Consider the following 15,554-nt stretch of genomic DNA (forward strand, 5'->3'; position numbering starts at 1 on the left):
CTGTCTTGCCCTTTAACGGGTTTTAATGACATTTACCAGCCAATACCCTTCAATCTCAAAAATTGATTGAAGTTTATTGACTAAGCAATATGTATGAACGATTACTTAGTTTACAACCTACCCGAAAAGTGCAAGAATCAACCACAACGAAGAGTCAAAGGTTCAAAAGTAAGGAAAGTCAAACGTGTATGCTTGTATCTTCAACAATAATGCGAGAACCAAAGCATTCTATGAAGCACAGAGAGGGGTGACCGTTGAGAAGGCTCTATAGGGTTAGAATAAAGTTTGTGGCAGGTTAGAATGAGATGTTTATATAGAATTTACTAAAACGAACTAATTATGGTTAACATGCTCGTTTAAGCAACCGAATATGAAATTAATGACTAAATCAATGACATAAGCCAGAAGATTTCATGCTTGATCGTAAGTAATGATATGGACTTGTATTTTAGTTTTAATTTTTTTTCTTGGACCTTAATTTACTCGATTTATGCCTAAAATAAGCGATTTGCATGCTAAAAATGAACTAGGAAAGGTAATCAAGAACCAAATATGATCAGACATGCCATAGCGCCGCGCGACCACCTAGGGTGGCTGCTGTCATGCGGTGCCCCGGCCTCCATGGGGACAAGTTTTGAATTTTGACAGTTATGGTCCTTGTAGTTTGATAATTGGCTAAATATTGAACCTTTTATGCTTAAAACAAGAAATGAACAACATGTAAAATGAAAAGGGTATAAAGTGAACATGAGAAACTTTAATATATATAAATGTTGATTTTGATTCATAATAAAGATCTAAATATGTTCCCAGGTCGGGTTATGAGTAAACGAATACGAGTTCGAAAAATCTGAGATGTTACACTAACGAATCAACTAGATGGGTGAAAGCGACTAGCATAAACAAACTTGCGAGTCGATAATGGTAACTAACTAACCTTACACGTTTAGGACATGTGATGGCAGCGCACTTTGGGTTTAAACTGAAACTATTGGGTTTTTAATAAAATTCCGGTGATTACGGTTCGAAACGCAGGATTTGTTTGTTGTTACACGTTGTTATTGGTGATTAATGGTCGTTGTTAAGGTCTAAAGATGTTATGAATTGCTAATTGGATTAACTCGCATGCTTAATGGTGTTTCTAACTTGGCCGGAGGCGTTTTGGAGCTCGCCGGAATTTGGGTGGTCGGAAAACCGTGCTCAAGGGGGTATAGATGGCTGGTTATAATATTAATAATATAATTTAAAAGAATTTTCACTTTTGACCCTTGGTCTTTGGTATTTCATTAAAACAGAAATTAAACATTATTTACATTTCAAACCTTAAACTTTAGTAAATGAATAAAACTTGGAATATATTATGTAACTTGGATATTTTCATATTAAACCCGTAAAGTTTAGAAGTTGAATAAACATAAGTTTTAAATCATCGGAGTTTCACTAATTGCTTAAAACAAATAGGAAATGAACGAACAGTAATCGTAAATCATCGTGAACATAATGTTAACAATAAATGATGAACATGGATACCTTAAAACGACAAACCGGGTCGGTTTAACGAATGCAAATGCAAAATTTAAATTCGAATAAGTAAAAATTAACGAACGAAACTTGAGAATATTATAATATATATATATAATAACAAAACTGTAATTCAAAATGGGTTGGGTTTTCGGGTTTGAAAAGTAACAAATGCTACAATTTGAACTGTCTCCGATCATCACCAAACCTAGATCTAAATGCCCCACACTTCAATCCGCTATAACTACGGAGAAAGGGAGGAAGATGAGGGAGTGGCAGTGATAATTGTGTTCATCTTAGTCCAGCGGCGACAATTTTAGGGTTTGGTGGATGGTGGCAGTTCATGGTCAAAGAGAGGAAGATGAAACAGCAACAGTTATGAGGCAACGGTAGCGGTAGGTGGATGTGGTAGTTCAAGGTGGCGATTATCGGTGGTTAGTTGCGTTGGAGTGAATAATATTCATAGATGCACTGTGATGTTTGTGAAGAGACGAATGCTCGTGTGGCTTATAATATGATGGCAAACTCGTAATAACTAAGAAAGCAAAGTATGGAAGGTTTTTAAAAACAAGGGCATCATGGACTTTTTGCTTGGACAATAATCATTTATTAGATGGTCGGTTTCTATAATCTCATTAAACAGAGTACATATACAAAATGATTCTTCTAAAATCCAAATTTTGAAATTTGAAAACAAACTATGTGATTATCGTCTGCTCTGTGTTTATTATTCCAAATTTTACATAAATTGTTGTTTTTTTTTTGTTTTCTTTTTTTAAGAATTACTTCAACTCAATGAATAATATTAATATTAATATTAGATTATGTGGGGATTATTTTAATATGTTGGAGTGTGTGAATAATTTCATTGTGTAGGGATAATTACACTATGCAGATGAATGATAATAAATTTGCCTACACAAGTGACATAATATAATTAAAAATAGATAATATGGGATGCGGAGATAAGAAAAGTCTTGATGTAGGGATTATTGAACTATGATATTCACCTACACAAGTAACGTAATTTTATTAAATATAAAGAATGTAGGATGATCAAATTAAAAATAATCTTGGTGTAGGAATTACTGCACTGTGTGAGGAGATAAAAAAAATCGTGGTGATTATTGAACTGTGGTATTCACCTACACAAGTAACGCAATTTAATTAAAAATAAAGAATGTTGGAAGAGCAGATTAAAAATAATCTTGGTGTAGGAATTACGAAGGAATTGTTGCACTGTGTAGGTGAGTGTAGGATAATGAAATAAAAAAGAATCTTAGTGTTTTTTTTTAATTTAATTAAAAATACAAAAAATGAATGGTTTGGAAATGATTTATGATTAAAATAAAAGAGTTAAACTGTAAACGTAATTAGCAAATAAATAAATTAATAAAGGTGGAATAATAATGAAACTTCCATAAATTTAATAGCTACCAAAGATAATAGGTTAAATTCTTTACCATTATACCCCTAGGTTTAATTAAAAGTAAAAAAACAAAAGGAAATTTTTGATCGGTTGAAATGATTTCTCATGTTTTTCACACTAATATGATTTCTCTCATAAAATTAACCCTATATATATGTATAATTTCTCCTTATTTTCATATATATTCATTTCACTAGAAACTCGCGATATTCGACTTTAAACGCCTCTACCGGTATGTCTATAATTACTCTAGCACTAACTATACGTAGGATATGATGCAATTAATTAATTAGTTAATGAAATAAAGAATGAAAAACCACAAATAATATACCTTCATTGACTTCCCCATAATATTGTGATTATGATTTTTTTTAATTTGAACTAATATTTCTCAAAACACAATCAGAATATCTGTGTTTTTTTTATTTTGAAATCGTACCGAATTTGCTTTAGTTATTTCCGAACTTTATTTATTTATCATAATTGAGTCAATTATTTTCGGTACTTTCCTTATGTATTATCATAATTGAGAATCACTGACAGATTAATTAAGTTCCCAATTAGTAGGGTCCATTCCGTATAAATACCCCCGGCCTTAAACTAAAACCGTACGCACGTCTTCTAGGGTTCATCGTTAGAGAGGTTTGCGATTCATTTTGATGCGTGTTTTTGGGATGTTTGTTTGTTAATTATGTTTTGTATTAACAATAACAAATGCATGGAATTGTTGTGTTGTATATAGTTTTATAGGCATGCAGGCGTTGTTGAAGAGAGCTGGCAGCAGTATACTAAGGCCGGCAAGTCCATATGCCTTTCGAATTCAAACGACGCATTCGCTGTGGCCTGAAACCAAACTTGTGGTGGAAGGTATGCCCCGTTGACTATTTAATCTGTGTTTGCCTCTCCCGTTGATTAACCCAACTCATGAGTACGTTGCACGCAGGATTGGCATCGACTGTAGATGACAGGGTCTTGCGAGAAACGTTTATCCCGTATGGGGATGTCACTGAAGGTACGTACGTATGTTATTTATGGTTTTTCTTTCTTTTTTTGTTTAACTGATGATTAATTGCATCCTATGTACAGCCATGGTACTCGTAGATAAATCAACTGGCAGGTCAAGAGGTTTTGGCTTTGTTACTTATGGAGACTACGACTCCTGTAGCCGAGCAGTCAGTGCCATGCATCAATGGGTATATATATATTTTCGTCTTTCCCCGCGGGCGTTGTCAAATATATATAGATATTGATATAATATACGTGCAGGAGTTGCATGGTCAAACGGTGCGTGTGCGCTGGGCATCACCACCAGGTGGTTATAGCATTGATCTGGATGGAAGCGAAACAAGACCGTTTAGTCTAGTCGATGCGAGACCAACTTCTGTCTTTGATAGATGGAGAAGTTTAGATTATAAACGTCAACTACTTGCACCTGGAATGGTTCTCCTTAAGAATTACCTCACCCTGTTGGGCCAGGTAGCGCTTCTTTTAATTTATATACGCGATTTGTTTAATATTAAAACTATTTCCAATACAGTTTCAGAAATTAGTTACCCGTTGGATTGAATTGGATTTAATATTTCAGGCTGATATACTGAATATATGTCAAAAGAGAGCAATGGGTCCTGGGTGGTTTTACAAGCCTAGAAGCCCAAGTGGACATGAACTTCACCTACGGATGATGTGCTATGGTCGACACTGGGATCCAGTGGCAAGGTATGAGAAAACACACAGAAGTGGTGATGGTTCTGATCCACCACCGATTCCCGATGAATTTATGTCTTTGGTTGAAATCGCAATTCAAGATGCCCGCAAAGCCCAGCTGGTTACATTTCCTACAATGCGCCCAGATATTTGCATAGCCACTTACATCTTTAGTCGACTTGCCCTTCATCAGGTTAGCTGTTACTCGTTAGTTACTTGCACACTCCTTTGAATGTCTCTTAGCTTTTGACTAATATCTTACAATTCACATTAACAAAATAATTATCATATATGGATTTGTTACTATTATGCATGGCTTCAGAAAAATAAATATATTTTATGTGAGCTATATAATTCTAGAAATGATACGCCTGGGCTAGGTTATGTTATTAAAACTTTTATACTATCTGCCTGGCACATAACATATAAAACATAACTCTAATGGTAGAGTTCTTTACTGTGTGTTTCTATTTGAACACAGGATTGCGATGAAAGCTCTGACACTCTTGAAAGAGGATCGCCTGTGGTCTCCATCTCCATTGGCGACGCAGCGGATTTCTGGTATGGCCCTACTAGAGATGAAATCAGCAGAGTTAGGTTGGATTCAGGTGATGTATTGATATTCGGTGGGCACTCTAGGCTGTATTTTCACGGGGTGAGGTATATCTCGAGCGGGGAGTTTCCTAGAGACTTATTGATGGATACCGGGTTTCTATCGGGCCATCTAAACCTTACTTTAAAAGAATGCTGATCCTGCTCTTAATGCCCGTTCTTCTAGAAGTGTGACGTTTAACGGTTTTAGATTTTCTTCGAGTTCTTGTTGGTTACCTTGTTTGAGCATATTGGTGCCAATGGATACTTTTCCGACATGCCAAGTTTAGTGCTTGTCAATTTCACTACACGGTGACGTACGTGTTTGTGGTTTGTTTCAGACGTATTCATCATCACTTTATATAAACACTTTATGTTCATTTAATTATTAGTTTCTAACTAGTAAAATTACCCGCGCAATGCGGTAGGTGGGGGCTCGAAAATGACTTGCAAAAGGACTTCTTGTAAGAGAGAGATTAAGATAACATGTAGGTTGTCTCCATTGTCTAATTGCTAGTATGAAAGTAAAATAATACATGCACCTTGTTTATATATAATAATTTGCCTGAGAAAACACATTTAAAGGCGATGTATGCCTTTGTTTGGCATTTGTACAAAGCATTCATTTTCTAAGATCCAGTTTCACTCTTCCTCCTATTCTCCTTTACCTGATTAAAGTAAGAAAAAAAAAAGTTAGGTCCTTACAAACTGCTAAAGTGCTAAGTTCAGAAAACAAACTCTACTTATTTATCCCTACTAAGCACAAACTCATTATTGAACAACTGAACATACTAAATATAAAAGGTTTAGAAAGTAATACAACCTCAACAACCTTTTCACTCAGGCATTTATATTGTTAGGAACTCAGTTTGTATTTCACCCAATTCTTGATCCTTATCTGCCAAAATTAAAAAAAATCAGTAAAACCTAGCTAATTTACAGTTAAAAAGAACAAAAAATATCATCGGATGATTTTGCATTAATCACCTCTGACTTCAATTTCCCATCATCATACAATTACTATTGTTTGAATAAAATTTTTCCACCAATTATATAGACGATAAATGTTCGCAGGACAAACCAAGTTGATCGTCTTTTACCTTACCCAACAGATCCTGATGTTCTAGTGAAAACTATTTTGATGAGTTTGTGAATGCTCCAAAATCCAAATAAAAGAATAACATACCCTAAGGTCACTTTTCTTGTGACACTTAGTAACTGCACAATTAATCCATAAAAGGCCACTCCATGTGTCAATCTGCACGTAATAATCCTTTGGTGGGTGTCCCAATCCAAATCTTAGTGAAATACAACTTGCACAAACACCATATAAATAAAGTTACCTAAATACATAGCATTGATTAGTGAAGAAGAACATCAAGGTTACCCAAATCAAGCTCTGTGATCAATTATTGATGCAAAAGCATATCAATCAAAAACCCCAACCGATGATTACACAGAAAGAGCATACAACCTACCAAGAGGAAGCTGCATACTAATCGATTGAGGAGCAAAGCAAGAAAACGACTCCGAAAAAGATAAAAACTAACATGAATATTATAGTAGGAACTAATGTTAGATCGTATAAGCTGCATAACATAAATATTGTTCTTCCTCATGAACTTGATTAATATTCTTTATAAAATATAAACTTACAGTAAGAAACTTCGATATGTTATTAAAGAAAGTGTGGCAAATCTATTAACAACTTATTAAGATGGCGACCTAATTGATAAAGTTAGTGTCTGAATGTGAGCCTAAAGTAATTAGTTGAATCCAGTCGATGATAATCGTAGGAAAAATCTTAAGTTAAAAAAATTGATCCAAAAGACCTGAACATTACGTTAACCCTCGTGAAATCCAAAACTCGAACCACCGTTGTCCATCACTTGAGGCATGCGATGAAGTTGTGAATGCGGTTTGAAGCCGACCAAACCCTAACCTGAAATACCATTCTCTGCTTCGAATCAGAGGAGAACATATAATCGACCAAGATTAAAGAAAAAAGGAGGTTAAAAGTACATGAAAATCGCATCGGACGCCGGAATGTTCAGATCACAGAGGTCAATGCGTAAAAAAAAGCAAGGTGCAGAAAGTTGAAGGGTTGTTTTTGTGAATGGACTAAATTATTGTAACCGTCAATATTGGAAGTCGTGTCAGTTTGCAACATGTAAAAAAATAAGTGGACGATGTGAATAGTGATTTATTGTGTGATAACCGCAATCTACCTTTTAACATATATATAATTTGAATTTGACTTCCATAACCTATATTGGTCTCATTTATAACAGTGGTCTCCCAAAAGCGATTTAAATTCAAATATTTAAATGTAAATAATTACTATAATAGAAAACTACACAACGAAAATGTAGGTCCCGTGGCGGGTGGATTTAACAATGTGTCTTGGATCAACCAAACTTGGTGTTAGCAGAAATCACACCAAGCACCTTGGTCTCGGATCTAAATAAGTTTATTTTCGGGTTGAGAGAGAGACGACAGAGAGAGAGAGAGTTTTTATGAGTTAGAAAGTTTTCAATAAGGTTATACTTCTCATGGCATGCTCCCTATTTATAGAGTAGCATGCATGAGAGATTGTCTTTATTTTCAAAATGCCCAATGGGCTTGATTACAAGTTTTCCCTTAGGCCTATTACATACAAAAACAACTACACAAGCCCAAAGAAAAACAAATTCAATACAAAAGACTAATATAACAAAATGGGGCCTAACAATCTCCCTCTATTTAGTATTGAAACCCGTCGGTGTTATATTCCAGCCAGCCATCATCGGGTAGTGGAAGTTCAACAAGTATTCGAACGAATTTGTTGAAGGCTTCCACTATCCGGTCTGTGTTTTGATGACCAAATCCTCGATGGTCCCAAGCAGTGAGTTGTAGAGCTTCTTCACATCCTCAATGTTCAGTCACATAAGCTCATGCTCGTCAAATACCCGAAGCTCTTGCATATCACGGCAGTGGATGACGGCCTCACCTGTTTTATTATCAAACTCCTAGCCGATGAAGTCTCGGAGGAGGTTAGGAATAAAGGGCTCACCATTGAAAATGACATGACAATCCTTTGGTGACCTGTATCTCCACATGGCTCGTGGCTCTCCGGTGGCTGGATCGATTTCTCTTGGGTTCTTGTACTTTCGACCCTTATTTAACTCAAAATCCTTGTAATATTTTTTGTATTGACGATAAAGATGTGTGGGGATCCAGCTCTTCATTGTACTACCCACATCCACTCTTCTCAGAGCCTTTCTTAAGTAATGATGTCTAGCTCTGGTAACGACTTCAGCCGGTGGTGGTTGAGGTAAATGAGGTCTCCGTTGTATCTTCTGATGGCCCACACACTGTTCATCTTATCATATTTTGCATGAACGATCAGTAAATCGTCATGATAAGGGTAATTGAGCTCGCTGGCACATGCACGACTTGACACAATGTGTGTCTTTCTTTTTTTCTGAGGTGGATCTTGTGTCAAGTCGGCGGCTGGGTCAGCTTCTGTAATTTGAACTTGAGCAGAAGGTGTGTCTGGATTTGGCAAGTAGTTGATGTAGTCGTCTTCTACTGCCTCTTCCGTATTCTGTTCAAAAAGTTGCTCGAAGTTCTTTCCAGCTTCGATAAAATCATCCATGACACCTGCAAAATCACTAGGAAATATATCTTTATACATATTAGCAATCCCCATGTCGTGTTGCCTGACTTTGCCGGCCGAGTCGTGATCAACAGGGTCTTGAACTTCATGTTGAGTGTGTGGAGGTGATTGAGTGTTAACTCCACCTCCACCTCCTACTGATCCGGCCCCTCCACTTCCTTCATTTCTACCGTCACCATCATTACCATCATAGTCTTCATCATAACTATCATGAACATCGTCATTGTTATCGTCTTCTTCATCATCATCATCATCATCACTTTCCTCATCATCGTCACCATCATCTTCTTCGTCACCACCACCAGCTTGGACCTGAGGTTGTGCTTGTTGTACAGGGCCAAGCTGGTACTAACTCCACTTGTGGCTTGGCCACCATGTTGTACCACACGACCAACAGTTGTCTAACCTTCAGAAGCCACAACTCGAACTCCTCGCATGGCCACACTTGGACCTGCGGTAGGCTGTGATCCACCAGCCTGAGAAGGCTCACCAGACCTTCTCCAACTGCGGAATACTGTATCAAGATGATCCTCCAGACCATGAAAGTCATCCTCATGTATACCCATAAGGTCTGAGGCCGCTTGATACTTGCTTGCGAACTCTTCATTTGTTTTCAATTGAAGTTCATTGAGACGATCCTGTTCCTTGATCTTTTCTTGAATGGCCTTCATCTCGGCTCTGAGTGTTGCATTTTCAACTATGAGAGTATCAAGGGGGGCGGATGATGTAAGATGATTCTCTAAACTCGTAACTCTAGAGTTCGTAGATTCACTCTCAACATTCCATTTTCTTGTTGCATTCTCGATCTTCTTGTTAAGACTTGTTCTGAGTGCACTTGCACTTGGTAAGCTTTTCTCAAGAGTAGCCAGTCTGTTAACAAGCCTGGAGTGGTCTGCTCTCAGATTCGCGTTTTAAGAGGCTTTGTTGTTCAGCAGCAGTTGTTGATTCTGGACTCTTGTATGAAGCGTGTTGGTCAACAATCTTTGATTTTCCATTTGAGCCTCTTTCACCGCCTTCTCCTCCTCCAGAATTTGCACCCATGTTTTCAACTCTGCCTTCTCCTTTTCATCCGCAATCTCCTTTACTTTCAAATCCTTGATAAAACGAAGAAGCCTCATTTCTCGCTCTGCCCTTTTTACGTTTGAAACCTCCAGTTCGACGATCCTATCGAGGATAGGATCGGCGTATACTGGAGGTGTCGAAGACTTCCCTCGGGCTGTGGGTTTGGGTGAAATGATAGTGGATGGTGGTGTGATGGACATTGCGGGTGGCGAGGTTGCTTGCAAAGGTAGGGTAATGGATTGGGTGAGGATTGGTGAAGTTGCAGTGGTGGGTGGTGTTGGTTATTTGGCAGGTGGTGATGATATAACGGTTTGGCTCCAAAGGATGGTGGTTTGTATGGGTGAGCTAAATATGGATGATGTGAATATTGAGGAGTTTGTGGGTTCGGTGATTGGTTGTGTGGGTTGTGTTGTGGTTTGGGAAGGCTGTGTTTGGTGGTGAGCACGGCATTGGTGGTAGGAATGTTGAAATGGGTTGGTCTAAAGGTAAGGGTTCGGGTGATGAATCTGGTGAGTCATGGAGTAGGGTTTTGGTTTTCTTGACTTTGGATTTCTTTCTTGATTTGGGTTTCCTATATGTTGGGAGTTTGATTTTGGCTACATCTAGGTCTTTTAGTACTTGTGCTAGGGTTTCCTTGGTTACTACAAGCGGGGTAGAGGTTTTACCTTGTGAGGGAAGCTTGACAACAAGCGTTGGAGCCTTCTTGGAGTCTCCAAGCTTCCTCAAACGCTTTAGGGGCGGCTGGTCTTCCTCCTCTTCAACTTCAACGATCTTCTCCTTGCCTGAAGCACTACCAACAGAAGGCTTGTCTGCAGGCTTCCTTTTCAGATCATGCTTAGCTTTCGTGCGGTCCTCAGGAGGCTCGTCAGACGAATCTTGTTCTGCCTTAACCTCTGGCTCATCATCCTCTTCACTCTCAACAGATTGGTCACTCGCAGCCTCAGTTTCCTCAAACAAACCGAACTTAGGACCTGGTCTTGGTCCAACATACTGGTATCCCTTCCCCTTGGTGCTTAAAAACACACCAAAAACTGAAGTCTTGATCTCATTCACGTGATAAGGCTCTGGAAGGGATTTTTTGTCTTTGGTTTCCTTTGGCCCTAGTTTTGGAACATCTGGAATCAGATCATCAATCAGCATCTGCACGAACCTCGGGTACATAAGCCAGGTCGCCTCACTTCTGATATTTCCCAACATACACAGGAATATCCTTCGAGAATAGTTGAACTTCTCTTGATCTGTCAGTGCGAACATGATACGGACCCAGTCAACCCTCATGCTATCGAATCCTCCACGAGTATCCGCAAAGCAATGAGTCACGATATGGAAAAGAAACTTCCAATATGGTGGAAGATGTTTCTTCTCCAAACTCCTCCATTCAGTGTCATATCCCATCTAAGCAACAAACGCTTCCAACTTCTTTCTGTCACCCTTCTCATATGTATAATCAGGCTCATTAGTTATCTTGAACACCCGTCTAATGTCTGCTTCAGTAATTGTCAAAACCTTCCCGACAACCTTAGTAGTGAAGGATAGAGAATCTTCAGCAATCGTAGCAAACGCCCAGAAGTCCAAAACCCACTTGTAATAAATAGATGGGTCAGCAGAGATGGCATGTGCAAGGGGTGATTGCTTGAGCCCCTTGACCATAGACGTGAACACTTTATCTGCCTTAGCCTTTGGTAACTTGACAGCACAAAACAGATTGTGACCCTGAAATTAGACATAGAGATCATCAAAATCATCATTAGAAACAAAACAAAATAATAAGTTATATATATATGCTTTAAATATTTACATATTACATAATTTAATTAATTACTAGTAGCTAATTAATTATGTACAATTTAGATTTAATAAGAAGATAAATTAATTTTATTTATAAGTCATTTTAGTCCAATATGTACAATTATTAAGTCAAAAACAGTCCAAGTGTCTAAACAGTCCAACAGTCCAGTAGCAACAGTTTGAAATTCCTAAAAATTTTGCTAAGTATGAATTTTTTGCATGGTTTTATTTCGCTTTACATGGGGACGTGAAGCGAAATAGAAAAGTGTTTCGCTTCGCATGTCCACGCGAAGCGAAACCTTGTCCACGCGAAAAAGTTAACTTAGCCCATTTTTGATCCCCTTCTCATTTCATGGGTGTCGCCTAGACCTGAATTAGGTTTTTGGAAAGTGTGAAGGCAAATCCTTCATATTAGCGTGGTCAATTGAACCCTTGAACATATGAACAAACCTCAATCTATAGACTTTTCAACAAACAAACCTAAAACTAACAATTTAATGATGATAAACACGATCTAAAGTCCTAATGTCAGTTCATAATTCATTTATCCTCATCATAGATGAAGATCTGTTCACAAAAATGGCTGACGGTTCATTAGAACTGCCGTCTCAATTCGTGTGAACCTAGAAACAAAGAAGAAAGTTTGAAAAAAGATGTTTTGATGATGTACCGAGGGAGCAGGATCTGGATTCAACGGCATAATGGATAATGGGTAGGCCGGAACTTGAAATTGAAAGAAGTTAGGGTTTGAAGTTTGAGAGATATGAGAGAAGAGAGAGAGTGGAAAGAGAAAAGTTTGGTGAATAGTGAAAGATATTTTGAGTTTCCCTTATATACAGGGTCAGCCTATCTCGTGATAAGGTCAAAACATCACGAGTATACACCGAAAATACACTCTCGGTCCTCGGTCTTTTAAAAATTTGTATTTTCAAACCCGGAAAACATTTACCCACCGAATCCAAGCACTTGTGTATTTTTTTTTATTTTTCTTTTGTCGGTCCGTGAACTTGTTAAACGTTTGCAAGATCGATCTCTTTGACAAAACAAAACACACAATAAAATAAACAAAAACAAAAACTTAAAAATAAAATTAAAATAAAATAAAAATTAAAAATAAAACTTAAAATATTAAACTATACAAGTACTTAATATATTAGAAAATATAAACAAAAATAAACTAAACAAAATAAAATTAAAACAAAATTTTGAGATTATCATTAACATTGAATTAATTTACATAAAATCTTTTCTTTAATAATTTTTAAAGAACGATCACGACGTGGAATCATATTGGTTTCGAAAGCCCTAGATCGCGTTTCCATTTTGAAATTATTGTGACACAAATTCATCATCAATTGTAGATATTGTCCACTTATTTTACTTGACAAGTGTTTTGATATCAAAGTGATACATTTAAGGTTCAATTAGGCACGGTGCTTATGTGGTCCCCCTTTAATCAGACATGTTACTGATTCCATCATATCTCAGGCCTTGTTTGTGTTAACCATATCACCTCAACTTGACTTAAACCTTTCTTATTTGATCACAATACTCTTATTAACATACTTGACACTTTATACTTTGTACACTCGACACTTTGTGCTTATCACACTTGACTCGATCTAGAAAAGTTAAAATGAAACAGAAGATTCAGGGCCTTAACAATCATATCTTGTATGACTACAAACAGAGAAAGTCCAAGGCTTGAATCAAAATAAATGAAGAAATAAAGCAGAAGTTAAAATTCCTAAAATTGACTCTTTTTCTTGAATTTTCCTTTTCTTTTCTTGACTCTTTTTCTTTTTCTTTTCTTTTCTTTATTCTTTTCTTAACTCAATAAAGATTAAAAATTGACACGGATTTCATAAGACGACTATGATCAGGTAAAGAGAGGCTTGGGTATGACATGTTTAATTACATTTCTGCCTTCATGAATATGACTTCACGGAATCATGCAACGCTTCATAATCGTATGTCCACTAGTACCGGCGGGAATTTAGGTTTATATCACCCGACACTTACTTGTTTGTCAAGCCTATCCACACATTGATGAATGACTTTGTAGCCTTTTGTTCTACTCTATTAACGCGTTAGAATCATTACCTATCAAGGTACTATCACTTTCCACATGGTCGGATCAAATTCTTAATTGAAAATTTTAAATAATCGACTCCCTCTACAAAGGAGCTCCCTCTAAACGGGATAAAACTTTTAGAATTTTCTTAAGAATTTCTTAAATATTAAATATTAAATAAAATCTTTTTGTTAAGTCAAGTGACTCGATTTTGGTTTTTCTTAAAATAAATTTTAAAATCTTTTTGGTAAGTTAAAGTTAACTCATTTTCTCCCTCTAAAATTGTGACATATTTGAAAAATATTTACAATTTTAAAACAAAAGATAAAATGTTACTCAAAAGAAATCATGCCCAATGACTTAACTAGAAACAAAAATCGGGCACAACTAAACGCTTTGGTAAAGAGATTTTCAAAGTTATAGTTAGTATGGACCTGTTTTATATCGACAAGCTTACGATCGAAACAGTCGTGAATGAAATGCATTTGGATGTCAATGTGCTTAGTCTTTGAGTGCTGGACCGGGTTTTTAACAATAGCAACCGCCGCCTCATTATCATATTTAATCATGGATCCATAGAAATTCAAACCGTAGTCCAGTAGTTGATGCTGGATCCATATCACTTGAGAGCAGCAGCTTGATGCAGCAATGTACTCGGTTTCGGCTGTGGAGGTGGACACGGTGACTTGCTTCTTGCACTGCCATGAGATCAAGCGATCTCCTAGAAATTGACATCCACCCGATGTGGATTTTCTGTCCAAGTTGCATCCCCCATAATCACTGTCGGTGTAAGCATGAAGTTCCAGTGGAGATTCTTTTGGATACCAAAGACCCAAACGTGGTCGCCCCTTCAAGTATCTGAAAATACGCTTGACAGCCGTCATGTGGGATTCTCTCGGGTTAGACTGATATCTGGCACACTGACAAATAGAGAACATGATGTCCGGTCTGCTTGCAGTGAGATACATCAGGAACCAATCATTGACCTATAGAGGTGTTGATCGACTGGTTTTCTTGATGGATCAAGAGCGAGAACAGGTCGCGTAGCGATTGGTGTCATGAAAGCTGTTGAGTCCTTGAATCTAAATTTCTGAACAATGTCATGAATGTACTTTTCTTGATGAATCAAAGTCTCGTCCTTCTTTTGCTCAACTTGCAAGCCCAGGAAGAAAGTCATCTCCCCTAAGGAACTCATCTCGAATCACTTCTGCATAATCTCAGAGAACTCCTTGCACAGATTCTCATTCGTGGACCCGAAGATAATATCATCAACATATACTTGAACAAGAATCAAATCATCCTTAACCTTCTTGATAAAGAGAGTTTGATCAACAATGCCCCTCTTGTATCCGTTCTTCACTAAATGATCAGCCAATGTGGCATACCATGCACGAGGTGCTTGGTGAAGACCATAAAGTGCTTCGTCAAGTCAGTAAACGTAATTAGGATGAATAGGATCTTCAAAACCTGGAGGTTGGCCAACGTAGATTTCCTCTTTAACCTTCCCATACAAGAAAGTAGTCTTGACATCCATTTGATACACATTGAAGTTCATGTACGAGGCGTATGCCAGAAAAATACGGATTGCTTCAAATCTGGCTACCGGTTCATAGACTTCATCGTAATCAAGACCTTCACATTGCCAAAAGCCTTGTACAACAAGCCGGGCTTTATTTCTAATGATCACCCATTGCCATCTTTCTTATTTCGGAACACCCATTTCGTTC

The 15,554-nt window shown here is 37.4% G+C and overlaps 1 protein-coding gene across 1 annotated transcript; it reads left to right on the top strand.

Annotated features, from left to right (window-relative positions):
• Window positions 1-3,702: 3,702 nt before the first annotated feature.
• Window positions 3,703-5,405, top strand: LOC143541631 (DNA N(6)-methyladenine demethylase ALKBH1C-like). Its single transcript, XM_077034404.1, has 6 exons — window positions 3,703-3,817; window positions 3,894-3,962; window positions 4,037-4,143; window positions 4,217-4,426; window positions 4,536-4,847; window positions 5,136-5,405. The coding sequence occupies exons 1-6, from the start codon at window positions 3,703-3,705 to the stop codon at window positions 5,403-5,405; spliced, it is 1,083 nt and encodes a 360-aa protein (XP_076890519.1).
• Window positions 5,406-15,554: the final 10,149 nt, after the last annotated feature.

Source organism: Bidens hawaiensis, unplaced genomic scaffold (assembly GCF_021521415.1).
Source record: "Bidens hawaiensis isolate Kalapana, Puna unplaced genomic scaffold, B.hawaiensis_p1.1 tig00012618_1, whole genome shotgun sequence".
Lineage (NCBI taxonomy): Eukaryota > Viridiplantae > Streptophyta > Magnoliopsida > Asterales > Asteraceae > Bidens > Bidens hawaiensis.

Coding starts and splice junctions, on each gene's coding strand:
- LOC143541631 (XM_077034404.1), top strand. CDS start 3,703: ATGCAGGCGTTGTTGAAGAGAGCTGGCAGCAGTATACTAAGGCCGGCA. Junction 3,818..3,893: donor AACCAAACTTGTGGTGGAAG/GTATGCCCCGTT, acceptor CGTTGCACGCAG/GATTGGCATCGACTGTAGAT. Junction 4,848..5,135: donor GTCGACTTGCCCTTCATCAG/GTTAGCTGTTAC, acceptor ATTTGAACACAG/GATTGCGATGAAAGCTCTGA.